We start from the raw sequence: 24,000 nt of genomic DNA on the forward strand, positions 1-24,000 counted from the left end.
CAGTAGAAGAAGAGATCCTGGGCAACCAGGAAGTGCAGCCACCGACATCGATCAAGGCCTGCAGAAATGCATTTTTGTCGACTAAATCGACTGTAGATTTAGTCGACTGAAATCATATGACATTTAGTCATATACTAACACTAGAACTTTTCAGATGACTAAAATATGAAAATATAAAACTACATGAAATTGTATTCAAAAGACAGACAGACAGACAGACAGACAGACAGACAGACAGACAGACAGACAACGTACCCAGTTTCCCACACAGGAAGCGGACTCTGTAGTTGTGACAGACTCCGTGGTTCTGCTCCGCGTTGAGACACACCAGGCCGAAGTCCTTGTCGTTCTTATGGAGCACGTCTCCACTCTGATTGGCTGGCACGCCCTCGTGCGTCTCGGCCTGAATTGAGGGACATAGATGGTAGAGAGACAGTGAGATTGGCAGGGCTGGAGGGAGAGAGAGAGACAATGCATAATCTTTTTATAGTTTCACAAGATCGTATTTCCTAAAGTGTTGTAATGTAACACAGCACTTGACATTAATTCCTATTTATATCCAATATTTATTTGTACATACATTGTTTTATCTTGATTGTTTTGTTCCACTTTTTCTTTGGCAATGTAAACGTACGTTTTCTCATGCCAATAAAGCTCCTTTGAATTGAATTGACTTGAGAGAGAGAGACAGAGCCACACTGCAGCACATCATCAGTCATGAAAAGGCAAGCTCAGACTTAACGGGCCATTTTTATGGTAATGGAATGAGCACGCACACACACACGCACACGCAGACGCGCACGCGCGCGCACACACACACACACACACACACACACACACACACACACACACACACACACACACACACACACACACACACACACACACACACACACACACACACAGTGATGCAGGGGACAGAGCTTCTGTCCATGGAAGGCTAACAGCTGCTGCTTTACTGCCTTCAATGGTGATCTCAGGCTTAGACTAACATTCGCTGGCCTGTGTGTGTGTGTGTGTGTGTGTGTGTGTGTGTGTGTGTGTGTGTGTGTGTGTGTGTGTGTGTGTGTGTGTGTGTGTGTGTGTGCGCGCGCATGCGTGCGTGCGTGCAAAGTCCCAGCAGACGCACAATAACGGCAGACCGGCCTTGCCAGCCAGGCAGCGCCCGTCCGTCCGTCCGTCCTTCCATCCGCGGAGCGGCTGACCAATGGCAGCAGAGACAGAGGTCTGGTTGTGAACTGCCAACATGTATCTACATCACCTTTACATTTTACAACATGAATACAGTGTACCTTTGTAGTTTGTACACTTACAGATGAAACGTTTACACCATTCTTTCCCTGGCCTGTTACTGTATGTTACTGTAGCACTCTGTGATTTTCTACATATGTCTGAGGAGCCCGAGGCCATAATCCAAGCTGATAGACACACAGGAGAGGCTGCAGTGCTCTGAGGCTGTATTGTGCTGCTCGCAGACTTTACTTTGGAAAAGTACTGCCTTGACAAATTTCACTAAAAAAGAAGAAGAAGAAAAAAAAGAACTTTCCGTATTATTTCAGATAGCCTATCAGCTCTGCTGGTTGGAAAACTCCAGTTCAAAAGAATGCTATAATTGCTTTAATAGTTATCAGCCCAAAAGCCGTCTTAGTAACTGCCTTTTCTATTATCAACATTTGCTCTGGCTGACTCTCTTTTCATCATCAAAACCAACGAGCACACTCCACATCCCTCCTCTCCTCTGAATGAGAAACTCCACCAGCAGGACAAACATTCTGTGCGTGTGTGCGTGCGTGCGTGTGTGCGTGCGTGCGTGTGTGCGTGAACGCGCTTGTGTGTGTGTGTGTGCGTGTCAAACAGTGCAAATCAACCTGCCAGCTATGGTTTGTACCAGACCGCATCAAGCTGCTGAACTCTAATGCTACATCACAGCGTAATAAATAACCATTTGCCACTGTTGGCAATAGAGGGTATGCGTGTGACATCATCATCAAACCTGGAAGTTATGCAGGAATGCCTACTGAGTGGCAAAAAACTACTTTCTGGCCTTGACAGCCCATGCATCCAAACAGAAAAGTCCTATCTGATTGCATTAAATAACGTTAAACAATGTTAAACTCACTTTGCATGTTGCTTTGCCACTCAATTTGCCACTCGATGTGCCATTCACTTTAAGCATGCGCATAGTGCATACCCTCTATTTACTTTTTCACGGTTTTACTTTTGTACTTTAAGCATAAGCATAGGAGCTGGAACGAACCTCTGCTTTGGTCCACACATTCCTGGGACATGTGAGAAGGTCCAGTGTGAACAATAAATAAATATAAAGGCCCATTATGGCTGTATGGGAGAAACATACACCCATTGTGGGTGTATGGGAGAAACCAAAAAAACAGCGATGTGGGCAGGGAAACAAACCTGCCCAAAAAAAAACACCTGCAAGGAATTTGTTGACATAAAGTAGCTCATAACATGTCTACGGTGAATTTTTATGAAACAAACACTTTTCAGAAAGAGGATCATTCAAGCTTTTCGTACAGCTGCAATGTTGGTGAGTTTGACGTCATTTAATACAATTAGACAGGAATTTGTCTGCTTGCATGTATGGGTGGTCAATGGCAAATTGCGGCTAGTTTCCACCCTCCCATTAAGATGACCGCTGTGTGCATAATTATGGTCTATTGAGTATTCAAACATGAGCATTCTGAACTTTTTGAGCACATCAGGAAATCTGTCGCACAAACAGTTTAGAAGATAGAGCCATGTTTGAAGTAGCGGCCATTTAAAAAAGGGTGTGGTCATTTCCGGGTATTTCGCTCCGGATAGAGAATTTCTCACAGTTCCTACAGTAAGTTGTTCGCAGCGGTCATATTAGCCAAGAATAGTTGAGATATTCTCAGCTAAATGAAGAGCATACATACCTTAGCCAGGTCCTGGAGTATTTGGAATATTAACGCTTCTAGAGAGACTTTATTTGTGACATCGTGAGGTAAAGACAGAACCTTATGCCTCCCGGTTTTTGTACGGAACGGAAGCGGGGCCGGGCGGGCTTTCAGAGTAAAAGCTGCCATATCTGCCCGGCACCCCGAGATCCAATTTTGAAAGAAATCCCAGCGCTCATTGTGATAATGGGCGTATAAACCCAAGACACATTTCCTACAGTTGACCTTTAACCTTATTCTCACAGAATGCACTAACGATACGCTAGTGTGTGTGTGTGTGTGTGTGTGTGTGTGTGTGTGTGTGTGTGTGTGTGTGTGTGTGCGTGCGTGTGTGTATTGACCTGTATATCCATAGGGTTGCTACACAGACGGTCAGGATAGGCCTTGTGGAGATCAGCCAGCTTCTCCCAGTCTCCAGATCCTCGCTCGTCATCCCTGTCGAACCACTCGGTCCACTCCGCCTCTGGAGGACACACACACACACACACACACACACACACACACACACACACACACACACACACACACACACACACACACACACACACAGGTTAGGGTCGCGTGCACCCATCCGCCTGGGTGACAGCAGACTTAAATTTTCGGGCCTGTTGAGTACTCTAGTTATCGCCGGCTGCCGGGCGTGGCTGCACTAATAACTTTGGGGCAGGCCCGTCTAGAGTTTAAATGGACAGGTATCATTCAAAAGGGAGACATTGAAGAGGAAGGATGGATGGGGGTGGATCGACATATGGATTGTCAGAACAGGTTCTGACATATATCCATATATACATGGGACAAAACAGTTTTTAAGGTAAACCACACCAATGCAGCTCATTGAGTTGCAATGAGTTGTATTAGTGTGGTCTACCTTAAAAAACGTTTTGTCCCAACCCCGACCCTTTGGTGTGGTTTGGGCTTAAGGGTTTGGCCAATATTGATGACATCAGGGATCTCCATATATGGACTTAATATTGATGACATCACGTAATGTCACCAGGCATGACCATATATGGGGGCGTGACTGACAGGAAATGCACGATTTCATAGTAACCGCAAACATCTCTCTGACCAGTGGCAACAGTAGTTGAAAGGCTCTCTCTACTCTTGTTGCTATGCTACGCTACGTAATGTTCAATGGATTCTAATCTAAAGGGTCCATTTGGTTCCATTATCACGCTCTCCAAATGGAATTAAAGCTGATGATTTTACTGTGTGTGTGTGTGTGTGTGTGTGTGTGTGTGTGTGTGTGTGTGTGTGTGTGTGTGTGCGCGTGCGTGCGTGCGTGTGTGCGTGCGTGCGTGCGTGCGTGCGTGCGTGCGTGCGTGTGTGCGTGCGTGCGTGCGTACACACGCAGCAGCAGAGTGTGGAAGTGGATGGATGGACAGAGGCAGCATGATGATCTCAATGCCATTATCGTTCTCTCTGTCATTAGGGGACATATTGATCAGTGGATGATGACACCGAGGCTAATCAATAACAGCTCAATTCAAATGATAGACTGACTGGGAGTAGACAATGACCTAGGTGTGTGTGTGCGTGCGTGCGTGCGTGCGTGCGTGCGTGCGTGCGTGCGTGCGTGCGTGCGTGTTTGTGTGACAGTACCTTGTAGCCACTGGCTGCTGGTGGTGACGTTGAAATGTTCTCCAAATCCAGACTGGAACACACGAGAGCTCCGCGCCTCCGACGAAGCCTTGGTCCCTGTGCACACACACACACACACACACACACACACACACACACACACACACACACACACACACACACACTCGCGCGCACGCATTGCACGCACACACGCATGCACGCACACACGCACGTACGTACGTACGAGTGTCAGTCACTGGTAAAAAGAATTTAGCAGAGACCTTTAGGGAACAGTCTGGGTCCGACTTTATATATTTCCCGTCAGCTGTTCATAAACATGACGGGAAATAAAGTGTGGAAATAAAGTCGCCCTCTGGAGTGAGTGTGGATATAGTTCCAAGCCATATAAGGAGATGTGGGTGTGGTTAGAGGTGGTGGTTCCGACCATATAAGGAGATGTAGTTGTGGTTAGAGGTGGTGGTTCCTACCATATAAGGAGATGTGGGTGTGGTTAGAGGTGGTGGTTCCTACCATATAAGGAGATGTGGGCGTGGTTAGAAGTACCTTGGTATACGGCACGATCCTCCTCTGCAGAAGATGAGTCACCTTTTACCACGATGAAACTCCACGCATGTCTGAGAAAGAGAGAGAGAGAGGGGGGGGGGGGAGAGAGAGAGAGACAGAGAGAGAGAGAGAGAGAGAGAGAGAGAGAGAAAGAGGGGGAGAGAGAGAGAGAGAGGGGGGAAGCGGAAAGAGAAAGAGAAGGAATGGTCCATTAAAAGCACAGTACGCATGCACGCACGCACGCACACACGCACACGCACACCTCAGCCTGCTAACGATGGTGACAGAACACCCAGGGAGAGTCAAGGTAACGTAATTGGCTCTCCCAGCATGCATCACTCCTGTTAGAAGACTCACACACTGGCCAGTGGACGTGTGTGTACTGTGTGTGTGTGTGTGTGTGTGTGTGTGTGTGTGTGTGTGTGTGTGTGTGTGCGTGCGTGCGTGCGTGCGTGCGTGCGTGCGTGCGTGCGTGCGTGCGTGCGTGCGTGCGTGCGTGCGTGCGTGCGTGCGTGCGTGCGTGCGTGCGTGCGCGTGCGTGCGTGAGTGTGTGAGTGCGTGCGTGCGTGCGTGCGTGTGTTCCACTCAGCGTAGATACAGAACACACAGAAAATGTCCCATCAGGAGTTTCAACATCAAACAATAGCTGTCCATCTTTAAATAACGTGGAAAAAAAACATGAAACACAATCTGAAGTCTTCACCGTCTCTCTCTGCTGCTGCCACTGAAAACACACACACACACACACACACACACACACACACACACACACACACACACACCGTAGTCGGGTCGCAGGGTTAACAGCTCCACCAGAGAGCTCCAGACTTCCCTCTTCAGAACAGGTACAGGCTTTAGTTTAGACATACTATTGGTCCGACTGTCATTAGACCAACAACCTACCTCAAACCCTAACCTAACCATAACCGCAAGCACGGAGCAGCGCATGTCCAACCGCATGTCCGACCGCGCATTGGCTCCAGAGCAACATTAGTGACTTCCTCCTGGGCGATCCTGAGGCGTTCAAAGGCTAGTGAGTCGATGTGTTTCCTCCAACTGCGCCTTGGTCTGCCCCACCCCGGGGCGTGCCTCGTCCCAGTGGGACGTGCCTCGAGGACCTCCCTAGGGAGACGCTCGAGAGGCATCCTAACCAGATGCCCCGAAACCACATAAGCTGGCTCCTTTCCAGGCGAAGAAGCAGTGACTCTACTCCGAGTCTCTCTCGCGTGACTGAACTTCTCACCCTATCTCTAAAGGAGTTGATCTTCTCACCCTATCTCTAAGAGGGATGCCAGCCACCCGAGAAAACTAATTTCGGCCGCTTGTATTCGCCACCTTATTCTTTCGTTCATGACCCACACTTCATGACCATAGGTGTACATCGATAGGAACGAAGATAGCTCGGTAGACAGAGATCTTTGCCTTCTGGCTCAAATCTCTTTTCGTCACAGTAAGTGCGGTACAGCGACTGCTGCTCCGATTCCCCGGCTGATCTCCTTCTCCGTCCTCCCCTCACTCGTGAACAAGACCCCATACTGTACTTATAAGTACAATTTTGAGGGATTTGTACTTTATTCCGAACTACCAATACTTCTACTGCACTAGATCCAAATATTGTATAATTTTTAACACCGCTACAGTTATTTGAAAAATGTAGTTAGGAGTTAGTAAAACTTTAGTTACTTTAGCTACAACGTGTCGCGATGTGCTGCATTGTGAGCTGAGGATCGAACCTGCGACACGCTGTCAGGCTGGATTGGCAGCCTAGGTGTCCGGACCGCTAGGCTGGCCGGGCCGCCGTGAGTCACTTTTCACTGTCTCTTCTCTCTGTCAGTTTGTTTACTCTCCCCCCTCTCTCTCTCTCGCTCTCTTTCTTTCTCGCTCTCTCTCTTTCTCTGTGGTTGGCAGTGTGTTTCCTGCGGCCTGCTCCGAGGCATTAGGTTTCATAACACAGCTCTGCCCACGGGCGTGCAGGGAGGGAGAGAGAGAGAGAGTGTAGTACCACTGCCAAGCATCGCTGCCTCCTTCTGCTCCTCACTGCCGGAACAAGGCATCTTTCACACACTGAATGCTATACTGTGTGCACGCACGCACGCATGCATGCGCGCGCCCGCGCACACACACACACACACACACACACACACACACACACACACACACACACACACACACACACACACACACACACACACACACACACACACACACACACACACACACACACAGTTCTGGTGGTGGCGTTGGAGCCCAGCGCGGTCGGGTCTTGTCTGGGGAATGTATGAAAATAATTTAACCAGCTAAAAAAAAAAGCCACTCTGGTGTCGGGAACTCTCTCTCTCTCTCTCTCTCTCTCTCTCTCTCGGGGTCTGTTATCATGCTTATGATTCTGTCTCTGTTTCCCATGCATTCCTCACATACTAATACCCAGGGAGAGGGACAGGCCTGGCTTCTCTCTCTCTCTCTCACTCTCTCACTCTCTCTCTCTCTCTCTCTCTCTCTCTCTCTCTCCTCCACCCTGATGGCTGATGTTGGCAAAAACGGGTATGCACTATGCACGTGCATGTGTGTGTGCGTGCGTGCCCCTGTGTGTGTGCACGTGTGTAAGGGAGAGAGGAGAGATCAGTAGAGAGGGAAATTAAAAAACTAAACCAACAGAGAGAGAGAGAGAGAGAGAGAGAGATACAGAGAGAGAGAGAGGGTGGTGTCAGCAGCCTATAAATCACAGCTACATAGATCAGCTAGCATAGCGCTGCGTATAGATCAGCTAGCATAGCGCTGTGTATAGATCAGGTAGCATAGCGCTGCGTATAGATCAGCTAGCATAGCGCTGTGTATAGATCAGCTAGCATAGCGCTGCGTATAGATCAGCTAGCATAGCGCTGCGTATAGATCAGCTAGCATAGCGCTGCGTATAGATCAGCTAGCATAGCGCTGCGTATAGATCAGCTAGCATAGCGCTGCGTATAGATCAGCTAGCATAGCGCTGTGTATAGATCAGCTAGCATAGCGCTGTGTATAGATCAGCTAGCATAGCGCTGCGTATAGATCAGCTAGCATAGCGCTGCGTATAGATCAGCTAGCATAGCGCTGCGTATAGATCAGCTAGCATAGCGCTGCGTATAGATCAGCTAGCATAGCGCTGCGTATAGTTCAGCTAGCATAGCGCTGCGTATAGATCAGCTAGCATAGCGCTGTGTATAGATCAGCTAGCATAGCGCTGTGTATAGATCAGCTAGCATAGCGCTGCGTATAGATCAGCTAGCATAGCGCTGCGTATAGATCAGCTAGCATAGCGCAGTGGTTCCCAAAGTGGGTTTCCGTGATAGCCAGGGGGTCCGTGAAATAATTCAGATTTTCTTTTCAAATATGTTTTTCTTTTGCCAGTGAATTATGGTATGTGTGATATGTGAGCTTACCATAATCACAGTAGGCCTAATCCTTAATCATATTCCATCATTCAAGGGCCTTTGGATAGAAATGAAACATTCCATGCAGTCATACTTTCAGTTAGAGTGCTGCAGAGGCAGACCCCATTTTTTAAACCAGTCCCTTGACTTGAGTGTCTGTGACTGTGACCAGCTGATGGTCGTTGACGCTTAATTGATGCATCAAGGCAGGCAATTATGTTTCTGCACGGTCAAATCGGTCTACATCTATCAGAGCTTTTTAGAGACAGAGTGCTGTCATTGAGGGGTCAGAAAACAGTGCTCGAGCGCTGTTCATGCAGCCTGGAGAGTGACAAGCTGGAGTTTGAAATACATTGTTTTCAACGAGGGCAGCGCAAATATCAGCAATTTTAGGCAATGTGTGCAACATGACAACTGTTTTAAAGCATTGTACAGTGACAACTAAAGACTATTACTAAAAAAAAATCTAAAATAAATGGATTTAAGATCATTAAAGCTGGGCTGAGTCCAGTGCATTCTGCCAACTTCCAGGACTTCCGGTCCAGGACGTTGTAAGTATTGGGCATAACCGACCCTGATAGCCGCACAGAGCCGCCATTGGACTGGAACCCTGTGAAGTTAACTTTGAAGTGTATTTTTTTACACCACTGAGAGAAACGACAGATCAACTTGCTATCGCCAGACGCCGTGCTGCGTTCAGCTCTGCAGACGGATGATTAAGCTAGTTGTGTTGGAGGTGTGTGTTTTTGTATACACATTGTGTATCTGTATTGCGTGTCATGTTTTACTGATATGTACTGTATAACCGCCTCTAAAACAAGATGCTGCATCTTAAGGAGGGACAGATCCTCTCAATACAATTCTGACAACATTCTCCTTATCTAAAGCCCCCAGCCTAGTGACCTCTGACCTTACCTAAAGCCCCCAGCCTAGTGACCTCTGACCTTACCTAAAGCCCAGCCTAGTGACCTCTGACCTTACCTAAAGCCCCCAGCCTAGTGACCTCTGACCTTACCTAAAGCCCCCAGCCTAGTGACCTCTGACCTTACCTAAAGCCCCCAGCCTAGTGACCTCTGACCTTACCTAAAGCCCCCAGCCTAGTGACCTCTGACCTTACCTAAAGCCCAGCCTAGTGACCTCTGACCTTACCTAAAGCCCCCAGCCTAGTGACCTCTGACCTTACCTAAAGCCCAGCCTAGTGACCTCTGACCTTACCTAAAGCCCAGCCTAGTGACCTCTGACCTTACCTAAAGCCCAGCCTAGTGACCTCTGACCTTACCTAAAGCCCAGCCTAGTGACCTCTGACCTTACCTAAAGCCCAGCCTAGTGACCTCTGACCTTACCTAAAGCCCCCAGCCTAGTGACCTCTGACCTTACCTAGAGCCCAGCCTAGTGACCTCTGACCTTACCTAAAGCCAAGCCTAGTGACCTCTGACCTTACCTAAAGCCCAGCCTAGTGACCTCTCGGCTGCCCAGGCGGGTGAGGCTCTTCTTGGCCGTGTCCTCCAGGTTGTTGGAGGCCTCGTCGTTGACCACCATGGCCAGGATGCTTCCCTGCTCCACAGAGTCCACGAAGCGCGCCAGACGGACACTCTCCTCCTTGGTGCGGTACGTGTCGAACCTGGTGGAGAGAGGACATTTAGACCTGAGGCCCATTCTAAAAAGAAATCCTAAATCCTGACAGTTTTCTGAAAAACCTTTATTTCTATTGCGGACCCCCCCCCCATCTGAAACTATGTTGTTCCAGGGACCTTCCAGAAGCAAAGATTTGAGTTAAAACGTTCGCTCTGAAATAATATATATTCAAAGATTTGCGTCACATTTTTACAATCTTTCAAAAATAGCAGATCTACAAGCTCGTAGCGCGGTACTCGGTGCCATGCTACGAGCTTGTAGATCTACTATTTTTCAACAGGTAAAGTATAACATAATGATTAAAACACCAAAAGGGGTTCCCGTCCTGAACCCCTTTTAGACCTGAGAACAGATTCTTTAATGCCTTCTAAATCCTTTTGAATAACCTTGTGTTTCTATGTCAGTGAGCTTGTAGATCTACTATTTTTCAACAGGTAAAGTATAACATAATGATTAAAACACCAAAAGGGGTTCCCGTCCTGAACCCCTTTTAGACCTGAGAACAGATTCTTTAATGCCTTCTAAATCCTTTTGAATAACCTTGTGTTTCTATGTCAGTCGTTCTCAAACACCCCCCCCCCCCGCACGCTGGATTAAACCCATCTTCAATTAGGCTGAACCGATGTCGCGCCGATGCAGAAATGGGTGTAATTTACAGATCATTAAAACCACCTCAAAGATGCAGTTCAATACATTAATGAGGTTTAGAATCTTCTGAGCATCCACGCGAGAGAAGCACGGAGATCACATTTATATAAATATAAAAAAAGCACGAACACCAAGACACACATACTGTACACACACACACACACACACACACACACACACACACACACACACACACACACACACACACACACACACACACACACACACACACACACAGAGTTGAGAATTGGAAGCGATGTTTGGGAGCGATGTTTATCCGCTTCTAATTATTTCATAATTGTTCCCCAATCTCTTTACAGTTCACTCAGCCTGAAGATTAAATGCATCTCAATAACATCCAGACTAATACATTTTTTTTTTCACGGCTGTCAGAGTTCAATCAGACGAGTGTTGATGATCGATAGAGCGAGACCGAGGCGACGCATTCAATTAAATTAAATTAAATAAAAAGACTCTGGATACGATCCAGTGCTCCATTCCATTCCATCTATTTACTACAGCAGTGTGTGTGTGTGTGTGTGTGTGTGTGCGTGCGTGCGTGCGTGCGTGCGTGTGTCAGGGACCCCCATAAGAGTAGACTTTTACTGCTATAGCAGAGATTCTCAAGGACCCCCAGTTTGACATGCATTAGTCTACGGACCCCCATTAAATAGCATTGCTAGCTCTGAGATCCCAATTTATATTGTAAAATCAATGTTAATTTAACTCTGAGAGTGTATTTGTACACTCTCTGAGTTACATACACATAAGGGTCCATTTGGTTCCTAACTATATCTTTTAGCTGGGAACCTGGAACTCCCTCAAGGACCCCTGGGGGTCCCCGGACCCCACTTTGGGAACCACTGATTTACAACAGCAGTGTTGTGTGTATTGTGCATCCATTTGGCATCAAAGGAAGACAGGATAATTAATCCAAAGATATAATTTATTAAGGAGGGGATATGAGTTTCTTAAAATGCAATATCCTTAAACCAGCGGCTCCATCCATTAAGACTATATTTATGTCTTTGGAGCTGAGTGGTTGGAAGCATGTCTTGTTTCTAGTATGACTTACAACCTTGTGGCAGGCCACATCACAGCTCTATATCAGTGGTTCTCAAAGTGGGGTCCGGGGACCCCCAGGGGTCCTTGAGGGAGTTCCAGGGGGTGAGAGTGTACAAATGGAACCAAACGGTTGGTTCCATTTGTACACTCTCAGAGTTAAATTAACATTGGTTTTACAATATAAATTGGGGGTCCCAGAGATAGAAATGCCATTACATGGGGGTTCGTAGATAAATAAGCATGTCAAACTGGGGGGTCCTTGAAATTAAACGGATTGAGAATCACTGCTAGAGCCGTAAAAATCATCTCTTATGGGGGTCCCTGGCAATATCTTTTCATGGGGGGTCCGCGGAGCTAATTAGTGTCAATTTGGGGGTCCTTGACATGAAAAAGTTTGGGAAACACTGCTATGCATCATGTCTACTGTAGCATTACACGTCTTTATTACATGGCTTGGTTGAATGCTTCATAACTCCAACATTTTTGTTTTATTTTCTAATAAAATAACAGTTTCATACTTGGTCGTACAATGGTACAATGGTGTCGCGCGAACACAGCTATTTGAAAACATATTATTTTATTCACATTAATTTAGTTCAATTGACTTGCACCTCTGAAATGGTAAATGGTGCATTTATATAGCACCTTTATCCAAAGCGCTTGACTGTGCACCAACCTGCACATCAGGAGCAATTAGGGATTCAGAGTCTTGCTCAAGGACACTAACTCTGGGGAGACCACAGGGATCGAACCGGGAACCTCGTGTTTACCATCCGGCTGTTCTACCGGCACTCTACCGCTGAACCACTGCCGCCCATATGAACTCCCTTTTACCTTTCGTTTTGAAGCACCTGTCCGGTCTTGGGGTCGATGACGTGGACGATAACCCCTCGGTTGCCCCAGCCCCTCTGGAAGGCATAGCGCTGCTCGTTGCCCCCCCCGGGGTGGAGGGTCTTGTTGAGGAAGGTCCAGGACAGCTTCTTCTGACCGTGGATCTCCAGCGTTCCGCCCGTCCCCACACCCACGTACTTACGGCCGAAGTAGCTGTGCTCCGTGTCGCTGTCATCTGACCTGCATGATGGGGACACAACCAGTAGCCAATCAGACTGCATGGGACACAACTATTAGCCAATCAGACTGCAAGGGACACAACGAGTAGCCAATCAGACTGCATGGGACACAACCATTAGCCAATCAGACTGCATCAAGTCATTCAGTAGTTTCTGTGATCTGCATTGTGTCAGTCGGCTAATTACCCGATCAGTCTGAACTCCCACCCGACATCAGGTGGGAACTGGCAGCCATGACGAATAAAGAATAAATTAAATATGGCCTGAAGCGCTGGCCACGATGTAGCCTGACAGTGCAAAAAAAGAAAGAAGAAAATAAAAACAATTAAAAAACAAATATGATAAAAAGGAGAGAGAGAGAGAAATGATCTCAGTGGAGCTTAAATCTCCACCAGGAAGTGTCATCTCCATATTTGGGCAACGTATCAGTTTGTTGGAGAGGATTGGACCTAACCGCGGAACAAACACCATATAAGGACATCCTGGTTCGTTGGAGAGGATTGGACCTAACCGTGGAACAAACACCATATAAGGACATCCTGGTTCGTTGGAGAGGATTGGACCTAACCGCGGAACAAACACCATATAAGGACATCCTGGTTCGTTGGAGAGGATTGGACCTAACCGTGGAACAAACACCATATATGGACATCCTGCATACCCATACATACATGAGGAGCAGGGTCGGCCCGATCTAGGTCCCCCCAGACTAACGTCATGGACAGCGAGTGTGCGCCGAGACCCACATTGCATCACTCCAATCCACAGAAGCTAATGCTATGAGCTCAAGTTAGCTCTAACTGGAGCTAGCAATAAAGCCGCAGCAGGAGAACCATAACAAGACACAGTGAGTGAACCAACAGAAGCTAATGCTATGAGCTAACTGGAGCTAGCAGGAGAACCAAACCAAGACACTGATCATTAAAGCTGTGCTGTTGCCTGAGTCCAATGCATTTCTGCCTACTTCCGGTCCAGGACTTGTCCCAGTTGGTTGTCCCACTCTCAATAGAAGTCTATGTAGGAGAGCCGCCATTGGACTGGCCCCATGAAGTGAACACAGTTTGTGTAACTCTGTCTATATCTAAGGCTCTGCGTAGGCCTACCTTCCAAATAATCATGTACATGTTTTTAAGACCGAAATAAACGGTGATGGTGAGATGGTGAGATGGTGAGGTTGCCTCTATATATGGGCAGACCGGGGCCGTACCTTCCAAATAAGGAGATGGTGAGGTTGCCTCGGTACGGGCAGTCGGGGCTCCCGATGTGTAGCTCGCCCTTGTTGCCGATCAGGATGTGTTTGGTACGCAGCAGTATGGGCCTGTTAGTGTCTGCCACCACCAGTTTACCTGGAGAGAGAGAGAGAGAGAGAGAGAGAGAGAGAGAGAGAGAGAGAGAGAGAGAGAGAGAGAGAGTTAATTTTTCACTGACGAAAGCTAAACAAAAGCCAAATGAAAACTAAGCTATGATGACTAAAACTAAGAATAAATATATTGACAAATAAACACTAGACTAAAATGTGAAATGTTAGGGAGGGATCCAATAGATTTAACCAATTCATTGCTTCTGATGGAATACTCAGTTTTTTATCGATATGGTAACAGTTACACTGAAAATCAACATTCAACACTGCCCCGGTTGCTAGGCAACGAGTGCGCGCACGCCATAGCGACCAATAGAACGGCCAATCTTTGTTGGCCGTTCTCTCTGAAAAATACGGCGCAGTCGACAAAATCAACTGTAGAATTAGTCGACTAAAATCTTATATTTAGTCGACTAAAAGTAGACTAAAACTGACTAAATCTAAATGCAATTCTATTCAAAAAAACCAAAAAAATAATCTCCCAACCATTTATGATGGTGGGCTGAAGCTACACACACACACACACACACACACACACACACACACACACACACACGCACGCACGCACGCACGCACGCACGCACGCACACACGCACGCACGCACGCAAAACATGTCCATCACAATGTGTGCAATGACATCATTCCAGCTCAACGGGTGGAGGTGGGCGACCGGAATGAACACACCGCTGTCACACATTTAAAAACCGCCCGAGGTGTGTGCATGTGACTAGCGAGCGCCCGAGGTGTGTGAATATGACTAGCGAGCGCCCGAGGTGTGTGAATATGACTGGCGAGCCCGAGGTGTGTGCATTATTTAATACTTTAGCTGTTGAATTTTTTTTGTTTTAATCGTGAAAACGTGTGCAAATCTTTCAATATATAACATGTAATAATGTTCTTTCACAGCAAACGTTTTTAACTCAAATGTTCCGAAACATACATATCGTTCGACAGCCAAATACAATAAAAATGTGGGTCCTTGACATAAAATTGAGCACCACTGATATAGAAACAAAGGGGTTTTTTTCCAGTTAGGATTAAAGAAGACATTTGTAGAACCTGGTCTCAGGTCTCAATAAAAGAAAGAGCTTGTTATCTGTGGTTTTCTATTGTTAGACTGATAAAAACATTTAAAAATATATCCATATATGGGCATTCCCAGACGTGTTGTTTCAGCGTGACCTCGCCCTCAGGGAGTCTTACTGCTCTACTACAAATACTATTAACAGTGAGTGACTGCAGTTTCTTATAGTGGTGAAATGTGTTCAGTGAAAAGTGTTCAGAAGTATATATCTTCTGGTTGGGGCACGGTGGCACAGTCGGTAGTGCTGTCGCCTCACAGCTAGAAGATCCTGGGTTTGATTCCCGCTGGGGACGCTGTGGGTGGTGGCGGCGTGTTCTCTTCTCCGCGTCATCACTGCCCATACCCGAGGCGGGGTTGGCGAAAGGGCCTTTCTGTGTGGAGTTTGCATGTTCTCCCCGTGTCCCCTAGGGTAGGTACCCTCACAAAAAACATGCAGTAATCCTGGTCTCTAAACTACCTCCCCCTGGCCAGGCGGGGCGCCTGATGGAGGGGAAAGGAACTGGTCGGAATAACGTGTTCCTTCCACACGCTATGTCCGGCCGGGGAAACTCCCCCCGTCAGGTGAAAAGAAGCAGCTTGGACTCCTCATGCATAGAAGGAACCATGAGGTCAGACCGCTGCCCCCCCCAGGTTGACAGAGGAAGTGTAGCGCCAAGGATTACATTAGATAATTGACACTGGGTGATAAAACACCTTATGGTGACCCGTCCACTGAGGAGCTCAGATGCTATACCTCCACTGAGGATCTGGATGTAGTGACAGATGTATTGACCAATCGCATCGTATCGTTACCTCCACTGAGGATGTAGTGACAGATGTATTGACCAATCGTATCGTATCGTTACCTCCACTGAGGATGAGGATGTAGTGACAGATGTATTGACCAATCGTATCGTTACCTCCACTGAGGATCTGGATGTAGTGACAGATGTATTGACCAATCGTATTGCATCGTTACCTCCACTGAGGATGTGGATGGAGTGCACCGTGGCTGAAGACGTCAGGAGGACCTTCCTGCCGTAACCGATGACGACGCGGTGGTCCTCGCTGTGACCGGGGGTCCACGGCTGCAGCCCTGGCTGCTTGTCTGGACAACCTGAAACAGAGACAGAAGAACAATGTGACCGGGGATCCACGACTACAGCCCTGGGGGTCCACGACTACAGCCCTGGGGGTCCACGACTGCAGCCCTGGGGGTCCACGACTACAGCCCTGGGGGTCCACGACTACAGCCCTGGGGGTCCACGACTGCAGCCGCAGCCCTGGGGGTCCACGACTGCAGCCCTGGGGGTCCACGACTGCAGCCCTGGGCCCTGGGGGTCCACGACTACAGCCCTACCTGTGTGCAACTATACATTTATCGTTATAGTTACTGTACAGTGCTCTGTACTGTATTCTAGTGTACTGCAGTGATCTGTACTGTATTGTAGTGTACTGCAGTGCTCTGTACTGTACTTTGATTATTTTTGGAAAGAAATGTTCGAGAAATGACAGAGTTAACGTGTGGGAGTCCCCGGGGGGTCCCCCGGCATCAACTAATGCATTGTGTTGTACAGGTATATCTAGAAGCAGAGAATCAACTAAACCGTTTTCAACTCTTTTTAAATCAAGAAGGTCCATTATTTATGGTGCATTTGAGCCATGGACCACCATTTGATAACCTTTAGCCTCTCAGACCCAAAACTTGAAAGCATATTTTGTTGTCATTGGATAAGCACATTTAGCTAAAATATCAATTCTTCTACATTCTCTAATTGTGTAGACTTCTTGGAAATTAACTAATGCAGATTTTAACAATAACTTACCTCTAGAGAGTGTAAATGAAACCAAATGGACCCGTAGACGGGGTCCATTTGGTTTCATTTTACGCTCTAAAGATTTAAACATCTATCAGGGTCCATTTGGTTACCAACTCAATCAGAGAATCAACTAGATGCATTGTGCTATATATCTGGAAGCAGAGATGCAGCCCTAAATCCTCCAGACTGCAGAGAACCAAGGCTCTATAATTCCTCGGTCTCTACCCTGAGCCTTCGCAGCTTTCAAACTGTCGAATTGAGATAAAGTAAGGGTTCGATTTGCTTTAGGGGATGTTTGATCCCTACGGGGGTTACGGTTTTAAAGTGAATTCAATCTATGCATGTCACGGTTGGAAGTCAGCACAGTGTAGGAGCCAAAGTTAAAGATGAAGAGGCAGCTCAGTTCAACCTGGGCACAGGTCTCCACCAGGAGGATAGGAGTGTGTGTGATGTTTGGCAAAATGTTTAGGAGTAATATAAAAATGTTTTTTTGTTTGTTTTTTTGCAACACTTTTCTTCATTTTGTTGAGGAAATGCAGAGCCAGATCATAGCATCTCTGAGGTTAGAATTCTGGATGAGCAGGACATTTGCAGCATTTTGCAGCACAACGGGCCACTCCTGAAAACTTTGGAAGGCAATCTTATAGCCAATCAGTGTAGAATCTGAGAAATCCAACAGACTCATCTTGATAACATGACTACAGAGATCATGTGTACCGATTTGCGTGAGATTTGGATGAAATCTGTGAGACTAATATAAACAATGTGTTTTGCAGAAATCGGCCTCATGGTGGCGCTATAACCGGCAGATGTGGAGGGATGCAGGGAAAATGATTTTCCATGGCCTCTAGGGAGTGTGCATATAAGTTGTACACAGATCGATGCACTTATAAGTATAAACAGGAATTGCCCTGTTATAGCGCCACCGTGAGGCTGATTTGGAAAAGAATGAGTAGCATGTCGTCCTCGGCCTAGTGGAAATGTGCGTGTATAATTTCACAGAAATTGCACACTGTGTTTGTGATTTGTGGCATTTTGTTCAAAACGGACCAATCATGTGAGCTTTGGAAGCCAATCTTAGCCAATCATGATGGAAGATGGGAAATGGTGCAGATCCGTGTTGATCACATGACTATGGAGATAGTGTAAACCGAATTGTGTGATGTATGGATAAAATGTCTACGAGTAATCTACAGAAATGTGTTTTGCCAAAATCAGCCTCATGGTGGCGCTATAACAGGCCGTTGTGGAATATTTGGGGCAGAGGTTTGTCGTTGGCATCCAGGGAGTGTGTGTGCAAAGTTTGGCATGGATCGGGCCAACGGTGCCGGAGATTAGCTGGTAACGGACGGATGGAAGGACGGACGGACGGACGGATGGATGGACACACGCACACACACACGGACGGAGTGCAAAACATACTCTATCCCCATGCCTTCGGCCTGGTGGAGACAATTAAAGTATTTGACAATGACAATGACAATCAAAAAGATACAAAGATACACATTGAAGCTGAGCTGGGTTCAACTTCCAGATGCAACGATATACAAATCTACGACTGTAGCTGCAACGACCGGGTTGTGAGCTTGTAGATCTGCTATTTTCAGTCACTATTTGTGGTACAAACAAGTGCAGTAAGTGGGTAAGAAAAGTTCCACCCATCTGTAGGCTATTTGTTTGTTTTTTCCTTTTTCCACAAATCGAACCCTGCATGCTGTGAGGATATTGGCTTGTTCAATCAGGTGTAAATGTGATGGATAAACCAATTTAGTGTGTGTGTGTGTGTGTGTGTGTGTGTGTGTGTGTGTGTGTGTGTGTGTGTGTGTGTGTGTGTGTGTGCCCCAGCAGTCTTCCCACATATTGCTCTGCTGTCCAGTGCTGTAGCTAGTGGGTAGATCCTCTCTCCTCTCCTCTCCTCTCCTCTCCTCTCCTCTCCTCTCCTCTCCTCTCCTCTCCTCTCCTCTCCTCTCCTCTCCTCTCCTCTCCTCTCCTCTCCTCTCCTCTCCTCTTCTCCCCTCTCCTCCCCTCCCCTGACATCCATCAGAGAAACAGCAGAGCCAGAGGTACCCTGCACTGACCACTCAGTCTGTCTATCAGATTGATAGTTGTCTAGCTGCAATCAATGTGTTTCTGATCTGGGACAATCCTGTGGCTATGTGGAGTACCTTGGGAGTGTGAGTGTGTGTGTGTGAGTGTGTGTGTGTGAGTGTGTGTGTGTGTGTGTGTGTGTGTGTGTGTGTGTGTGTGTGTGTGTGTGTGTGTGTGTGTGTGTGCGTGTGTGTGTGCATGCGTGCGTGCGTGCGTGCGTGCGTGCGTGCGTGCGTGCGTGCGTGCGGTGATGTGGTTTAGAGGCACATCAATGGCCGTGAAGTGTGCAACAGGTATGCAACAGGTATCGACCGGGGCAATGTCCACTTCCTTTATTTTCTGACTACACTTCCACCTCCCGCGAGATCGCCAACATATAAGACTTTCATTGATCCCACGTCAGTCGCCAGAGGCAGCACGGCAGTTTAAGATACAGTTACAGAGCGAGAACGGTAGTGTAGACAGACAGCCGGGTACAATACACCACACTGTATACATCCTCAACTGTACATTTTCAGACATTAAGGCCCTCATTTATCAACTCGGCGTACGCCAAAATATGGGTGCACGCCTGAATTACCGCAAAAAAAATAATCGGCATTTACCATTTCCGCAAAACCTTGAAATTGAACGTGTGCCAGGACAAAAATCACGTCTGGTTGGGAGCTGTCGTAGGCTTTGTCCTCAGCTGTTTTTCTGTCGTACACAAGCGGAGCAGCATTGTCTGAACTGCTGACATGCTGTCACAGGCATCTAAACATATGTATTCACTCCTAAAATGTATAAAACTAATAATACAATAATAAAATGTGAAAAATATATATTTTGTAATGGCATGTCATATGAAATTGGTAGGATAGTGTGCAAGCAATTAAAATTGCGCAATTAAAAACAATGTTGCAAGTTAGATGCTTAAGCCATTTAAACAGTGTTTCGCATGAGCGCATACATGCGAGGATTTGGGCTGTCTGTGCTGGAATATTTCCATGACGGGACGTTGGAGAGTATAGTGCAGTGCTGCAGCTGTGGAGAGTCCCAACATGGGTAGCCTACTGTAGCCTAATCCAACAGCGTCAACTCCAGGAGTGCTTGAGGGCTGAAGCACCCACTGACACAATAGTAAGCCAAATAGCACCCACTGACTGAAGGCTGAAGCTCCCCCTCCCCCTGGTCATTTTGTCACGTATAGGCACACACCTTTACGGTGTTCACAGAAAAGGTATTCAAATCTAATACGGTGGCTTTGTTCCAGTGACCGCACGCCGCAGCCCGCACGGTTCATTCACACTCCTGCAGCAACACTACACTGACACGGTCAGCTGAGAGGCTGCTGTCTGTGTGCCGTCGGCCCGTAAAGAGCCATGAGCCGGGAGGGAGGGAGGGGAGGGGCAGCAACACCGCCGGGTAATCTCCACACTGACTTGAGACTTGACAAACAGAGCCATCTCAGCCAAAATATCCCAAAACAATGTCTGGGGAACAGAACTGTTTTTTTCCCCTCAGACTACTTTAATTAAAAGCTAGATGCAGTGGCTGTAATTGGGTCAATGATCTTGCTTTCGTGAGCAATGGTGTACGAGATTGGTAATAAATTGGTCAAATCATGACATTGTTAGACCATCTGGGGGAAATAAATAAATCTGCGGGGGGGGGGGGGGGGGGGGGGGGGGTTGGTAGCGCATCCCCGCCCGATAGGTGTGAAGCGTGACCGTTTTGGGGGACCATTTAAAACAAAGGCGGCTTGCATGCTGTGGTTTACTAACCAGAAATTTGCTAAACTGACTGCGTGTGCGTGTGTGTGTGCGCGTGTGTGTGTGTGAGAGGGGGTGAGGCGGGCAGCCAGGCAAGCGGGGAAACTATGGTTTCCAAGGTCGTACTGCAGTTGTTCATGTCGCAAAAACGAGGGCGAGGCTTGATTTCAGAGGGCGTGCCAGATAGATTTCAGCCGTCACATTTATTAACGTCGGAACGAAATTAAGGAAGGATCAGCTGTTTGCAATCACTTTATAAATGCCATGGTGACGTGGGTGTACTACAAAACCTACACTCAAATTTGGGGCAGATTTTACACTCAATTGATAAATGACACTGACATTATGTTACTGTCTACAAATTTCAGCAGGTCACCAATTTCACCGTCTAAAAAGATAAGTCGTAAAAGACAAAAAAGTGCTTTGGCCATGGCTCAGCGGTCCAGGCACCTTGGCTGGTAATCCAGTCCGGCAGTGTGCCGCGGGTTCGACTCCCGATCCCGACGGCCTTTACTGCATGTCTTCCCCCCATCTCTCTCCCCATTTCCTGTCAGCCTACTTGTCTGTCCCTACATAAAAAATATAAAATAAAGGCGAAAGCCACAAAAATACAAAAAAGTGGCCGCACACACTGATGTCAGTGCCAAAGTGCCGATTATTTATTAGGACACAGAGTTAGACACCAACGTTTCGGCTGATGCAACTGCCTTCTTCAGGGTGTATCCACCAATTTCGCCGTAACACCACCAACCTGGAGTGAGCGAGTGGCCGAGATTTGGGGTATTGGAATTTGGCTTTAGTCTCGGCCATGCCTTCCGGCCTGGAGGAGACAAGAACAGAACCAAAAAAGAAGAAAAGGGAAAAAAACGAATGTTTTCCAAACTTTCCAAATGTTCCTGGTGGCACACACACACACACACACACACACACACACACACACACACACACACACACACACACACACACACACACACACACACACACACACACACACACACACACACACCCGCAGAGTTTTTCCAAAACAGTAACATTCTGGTTGGTGTTCCCAGCGAAGCTGTGCCAGTGCGGCGTGTGTGTGTATGTGTGTTGCAGGAGTGCCTGGCAACAACAGGCGCATGGAAATGCTTACCAAGCACGCATTACTTTAAACACAGGTCTCACAACACACTGACCCGAACCTGAATTAATTGAACCTAAATTAATTAAACCACCTGAGGATTTTACGGTGCATGCTTTTGATAGAGGACGTGTTCTGCTAATGCCTTGTTCTTTATGGAGACTTCTCTAATTATACTGAAATACTTTCACACAAATGTATTATTGTAATCAACATTTGTTTTTGTTTTTTGGAAAAGGCAAGAATGAGAATTACAGAGTATAGCCTAGTTATGCCGATCAAGAGGAGATTCAATTTGAATTCACTTTGAAACCCTATTCCTCTTTCTCACAAAGAACAGACTGTCACCACTCAGAGAGAGATGATTGGTTAATGGTAACCACACATCATGGTGACGACTGTCATTAAGTAACAGTAGCCTTCAAAAGAGCTGCTTGTGTTTTCAACACAAGTAATCTTTGACTGAAGTAAAAAAGAAAATCACACCCATATGAAGTGAAGGGCGCTCTTGTCGTCGTACATCATCCAATAAAAAAATGAATATACTTCTTCATGAATTAATTTGTCAACTTATGTTATTATCTTTTAACCATGATACATGTATGTTTTAAAAAAACATGATCATGTAAGATGAAGACATAATTCTTCGTGATCGGTTAGCCGATTTGCTCTTCTACATACTGTATGACGTAAAATTTCCTTTCATTGTCAATGGCATTTAATGTTTGTGTTGCCACAAATTTACGTCATATTTCAGGCACATATGACGTAAATTCTCCTCTCATTGTCAATGGCAAATGTGAGACGTGGCGGTACGAAATCGGCTATTTTTGTCTAACACAAAGATTAACGGATGATGTACTGTACGATGATAAGAGTGCCCCCTCACTCTCAAGCTGAGCTTAATTGACCATTATGCACACCGCGGCCATCTTGCCATACAAGTTAACGGCAGGGTGGTAACTATAGGTGCAACTTTCCATTCATCCAAACAGAAAAGTCCTATCTGATTGTATTAAACAACGTTAAACTCACCAACATTGCAGCTGTACGGACAGCTTGAATTATCCTATTTCTCCTCTTATCGTTTGTTTTCATAAAAATCCACCATAGACATTGTTATGAGATACTTACTGTCCTTGCAGGTGATTATTTTTCTAAGTGTGGAGTTTGGGAGCGCTCGTTGGATATCACTCAACGGTCCTGCGTAACCAAATGTTTTGAATTTGCACATAACGCAGGAGGAAGCAGGACGTTGCTTTACTGATAACGAGCGCTTCCAAACTCTGACATTAACTAGAATCATAAAATAGAATACTTTTGAAAAACTAGAATACTTTTGTTACTTTTGTTAGATTTGGATTATTATTACAAAACATACATTACCACACATTAACATACCACTTCAGCCCTACAGTATATACATTTCAGCCATTTGAAAATAGCCGATCTACAAGCTCACAATGTGAGTATTTTCAAAATATGATTTTTTTTGTATGCATTTGAAACTTGAAATGGGACATTCTGCAAGAGAGTACTTTAAACTTTTGGTACTTTTTTTTTATTTCTAAAATTTATCGCACTATTTTGTAACCCATTGTTTTACCCAGTGTCAATAATCTAATGTAATTCTGGGCGCTACACTTTCTCTGCCAACCTGGGGGGGCAGCGGACTGACCTCATGCTTCCTTCTATGCATGAGGAGTCCAAGCTGCTTCTTTTCAACTGACGGGGGAGTTTCCCCGGCTGGACATATCGCGTGGAAGGAACAGGTTATTCCGACCAGTTCCTTTCCCCTCCATCAGGCACCCCGGCTGGCCAGAGGGAGCTAGTTTAGAGACCAGAATTACTGCATGTTGTTTTGTGAGGGTACCTACCCTAGGGTACAC

At 46.6% G+C, this 24,000-nt stretch overlaps 1 protein-coding gene across 1 annotated transcript in view; it reads right to left on the reverse strand.

Moving 5' to 3' along the window:
* Nucleotides 1-24,000, reverse strand: part of cemip (cell migration inducing hyaluronidase 1) — a 143,141-nt gene that overhangs the window by 55,747 nt on the left and 63,394 nt on the right. The window contains exons 4-11 of the mRNA XM_079497686.1: nucleotides 16,312-16,449; nucleotides 14,117-14,255; nucleotides 12,674-12,910; nucleotides 9,933-10,112; nucleotides 5,085-5,155; nucleotides 4,542-4,637; nucleotides 3,281-3,402; nucleotides 256-403 (exon numbers count right to left, since the gene is read on the reverse strand). Of these exons, the coding sequence (XP_079353812.1) occupies nucleotides 256-403; nucleotides 3,281-3,402; nucleotides 4,542-4,637; nucleotides 5,085-5,155; nucleotides 9,933-10,112; nucleotides 12,674-12,910; nucleotides 14,117-14,255; nucleotides 16,312-16,449 (1,131 nt within the window). The remainder of the gene's footprint in view (nucleotides 1-255; nucleotides 404-3,280; nucleotides 3,403-4,541; nucleotides 4,638-5,084; nucleotides 5,156-9,932; nucleotides 10,113-12,673; nucleotides 12,911-14,116; nucleotides 14,256-16,311; nucleotides 16,450-24,000) is intronic.

The sequence above is a fragment of the Electrona antarctica genome (assembly GCF_951216825.1).
Source record: "Electrona antarctica genome assembly, chromosome: 3".
Lineage (NCBI taxonomy): Eukaryota > Metazoa > Chordata > Actinopteri > Myctophiformes > Myctophidae > Electrona > Electrona antarctica.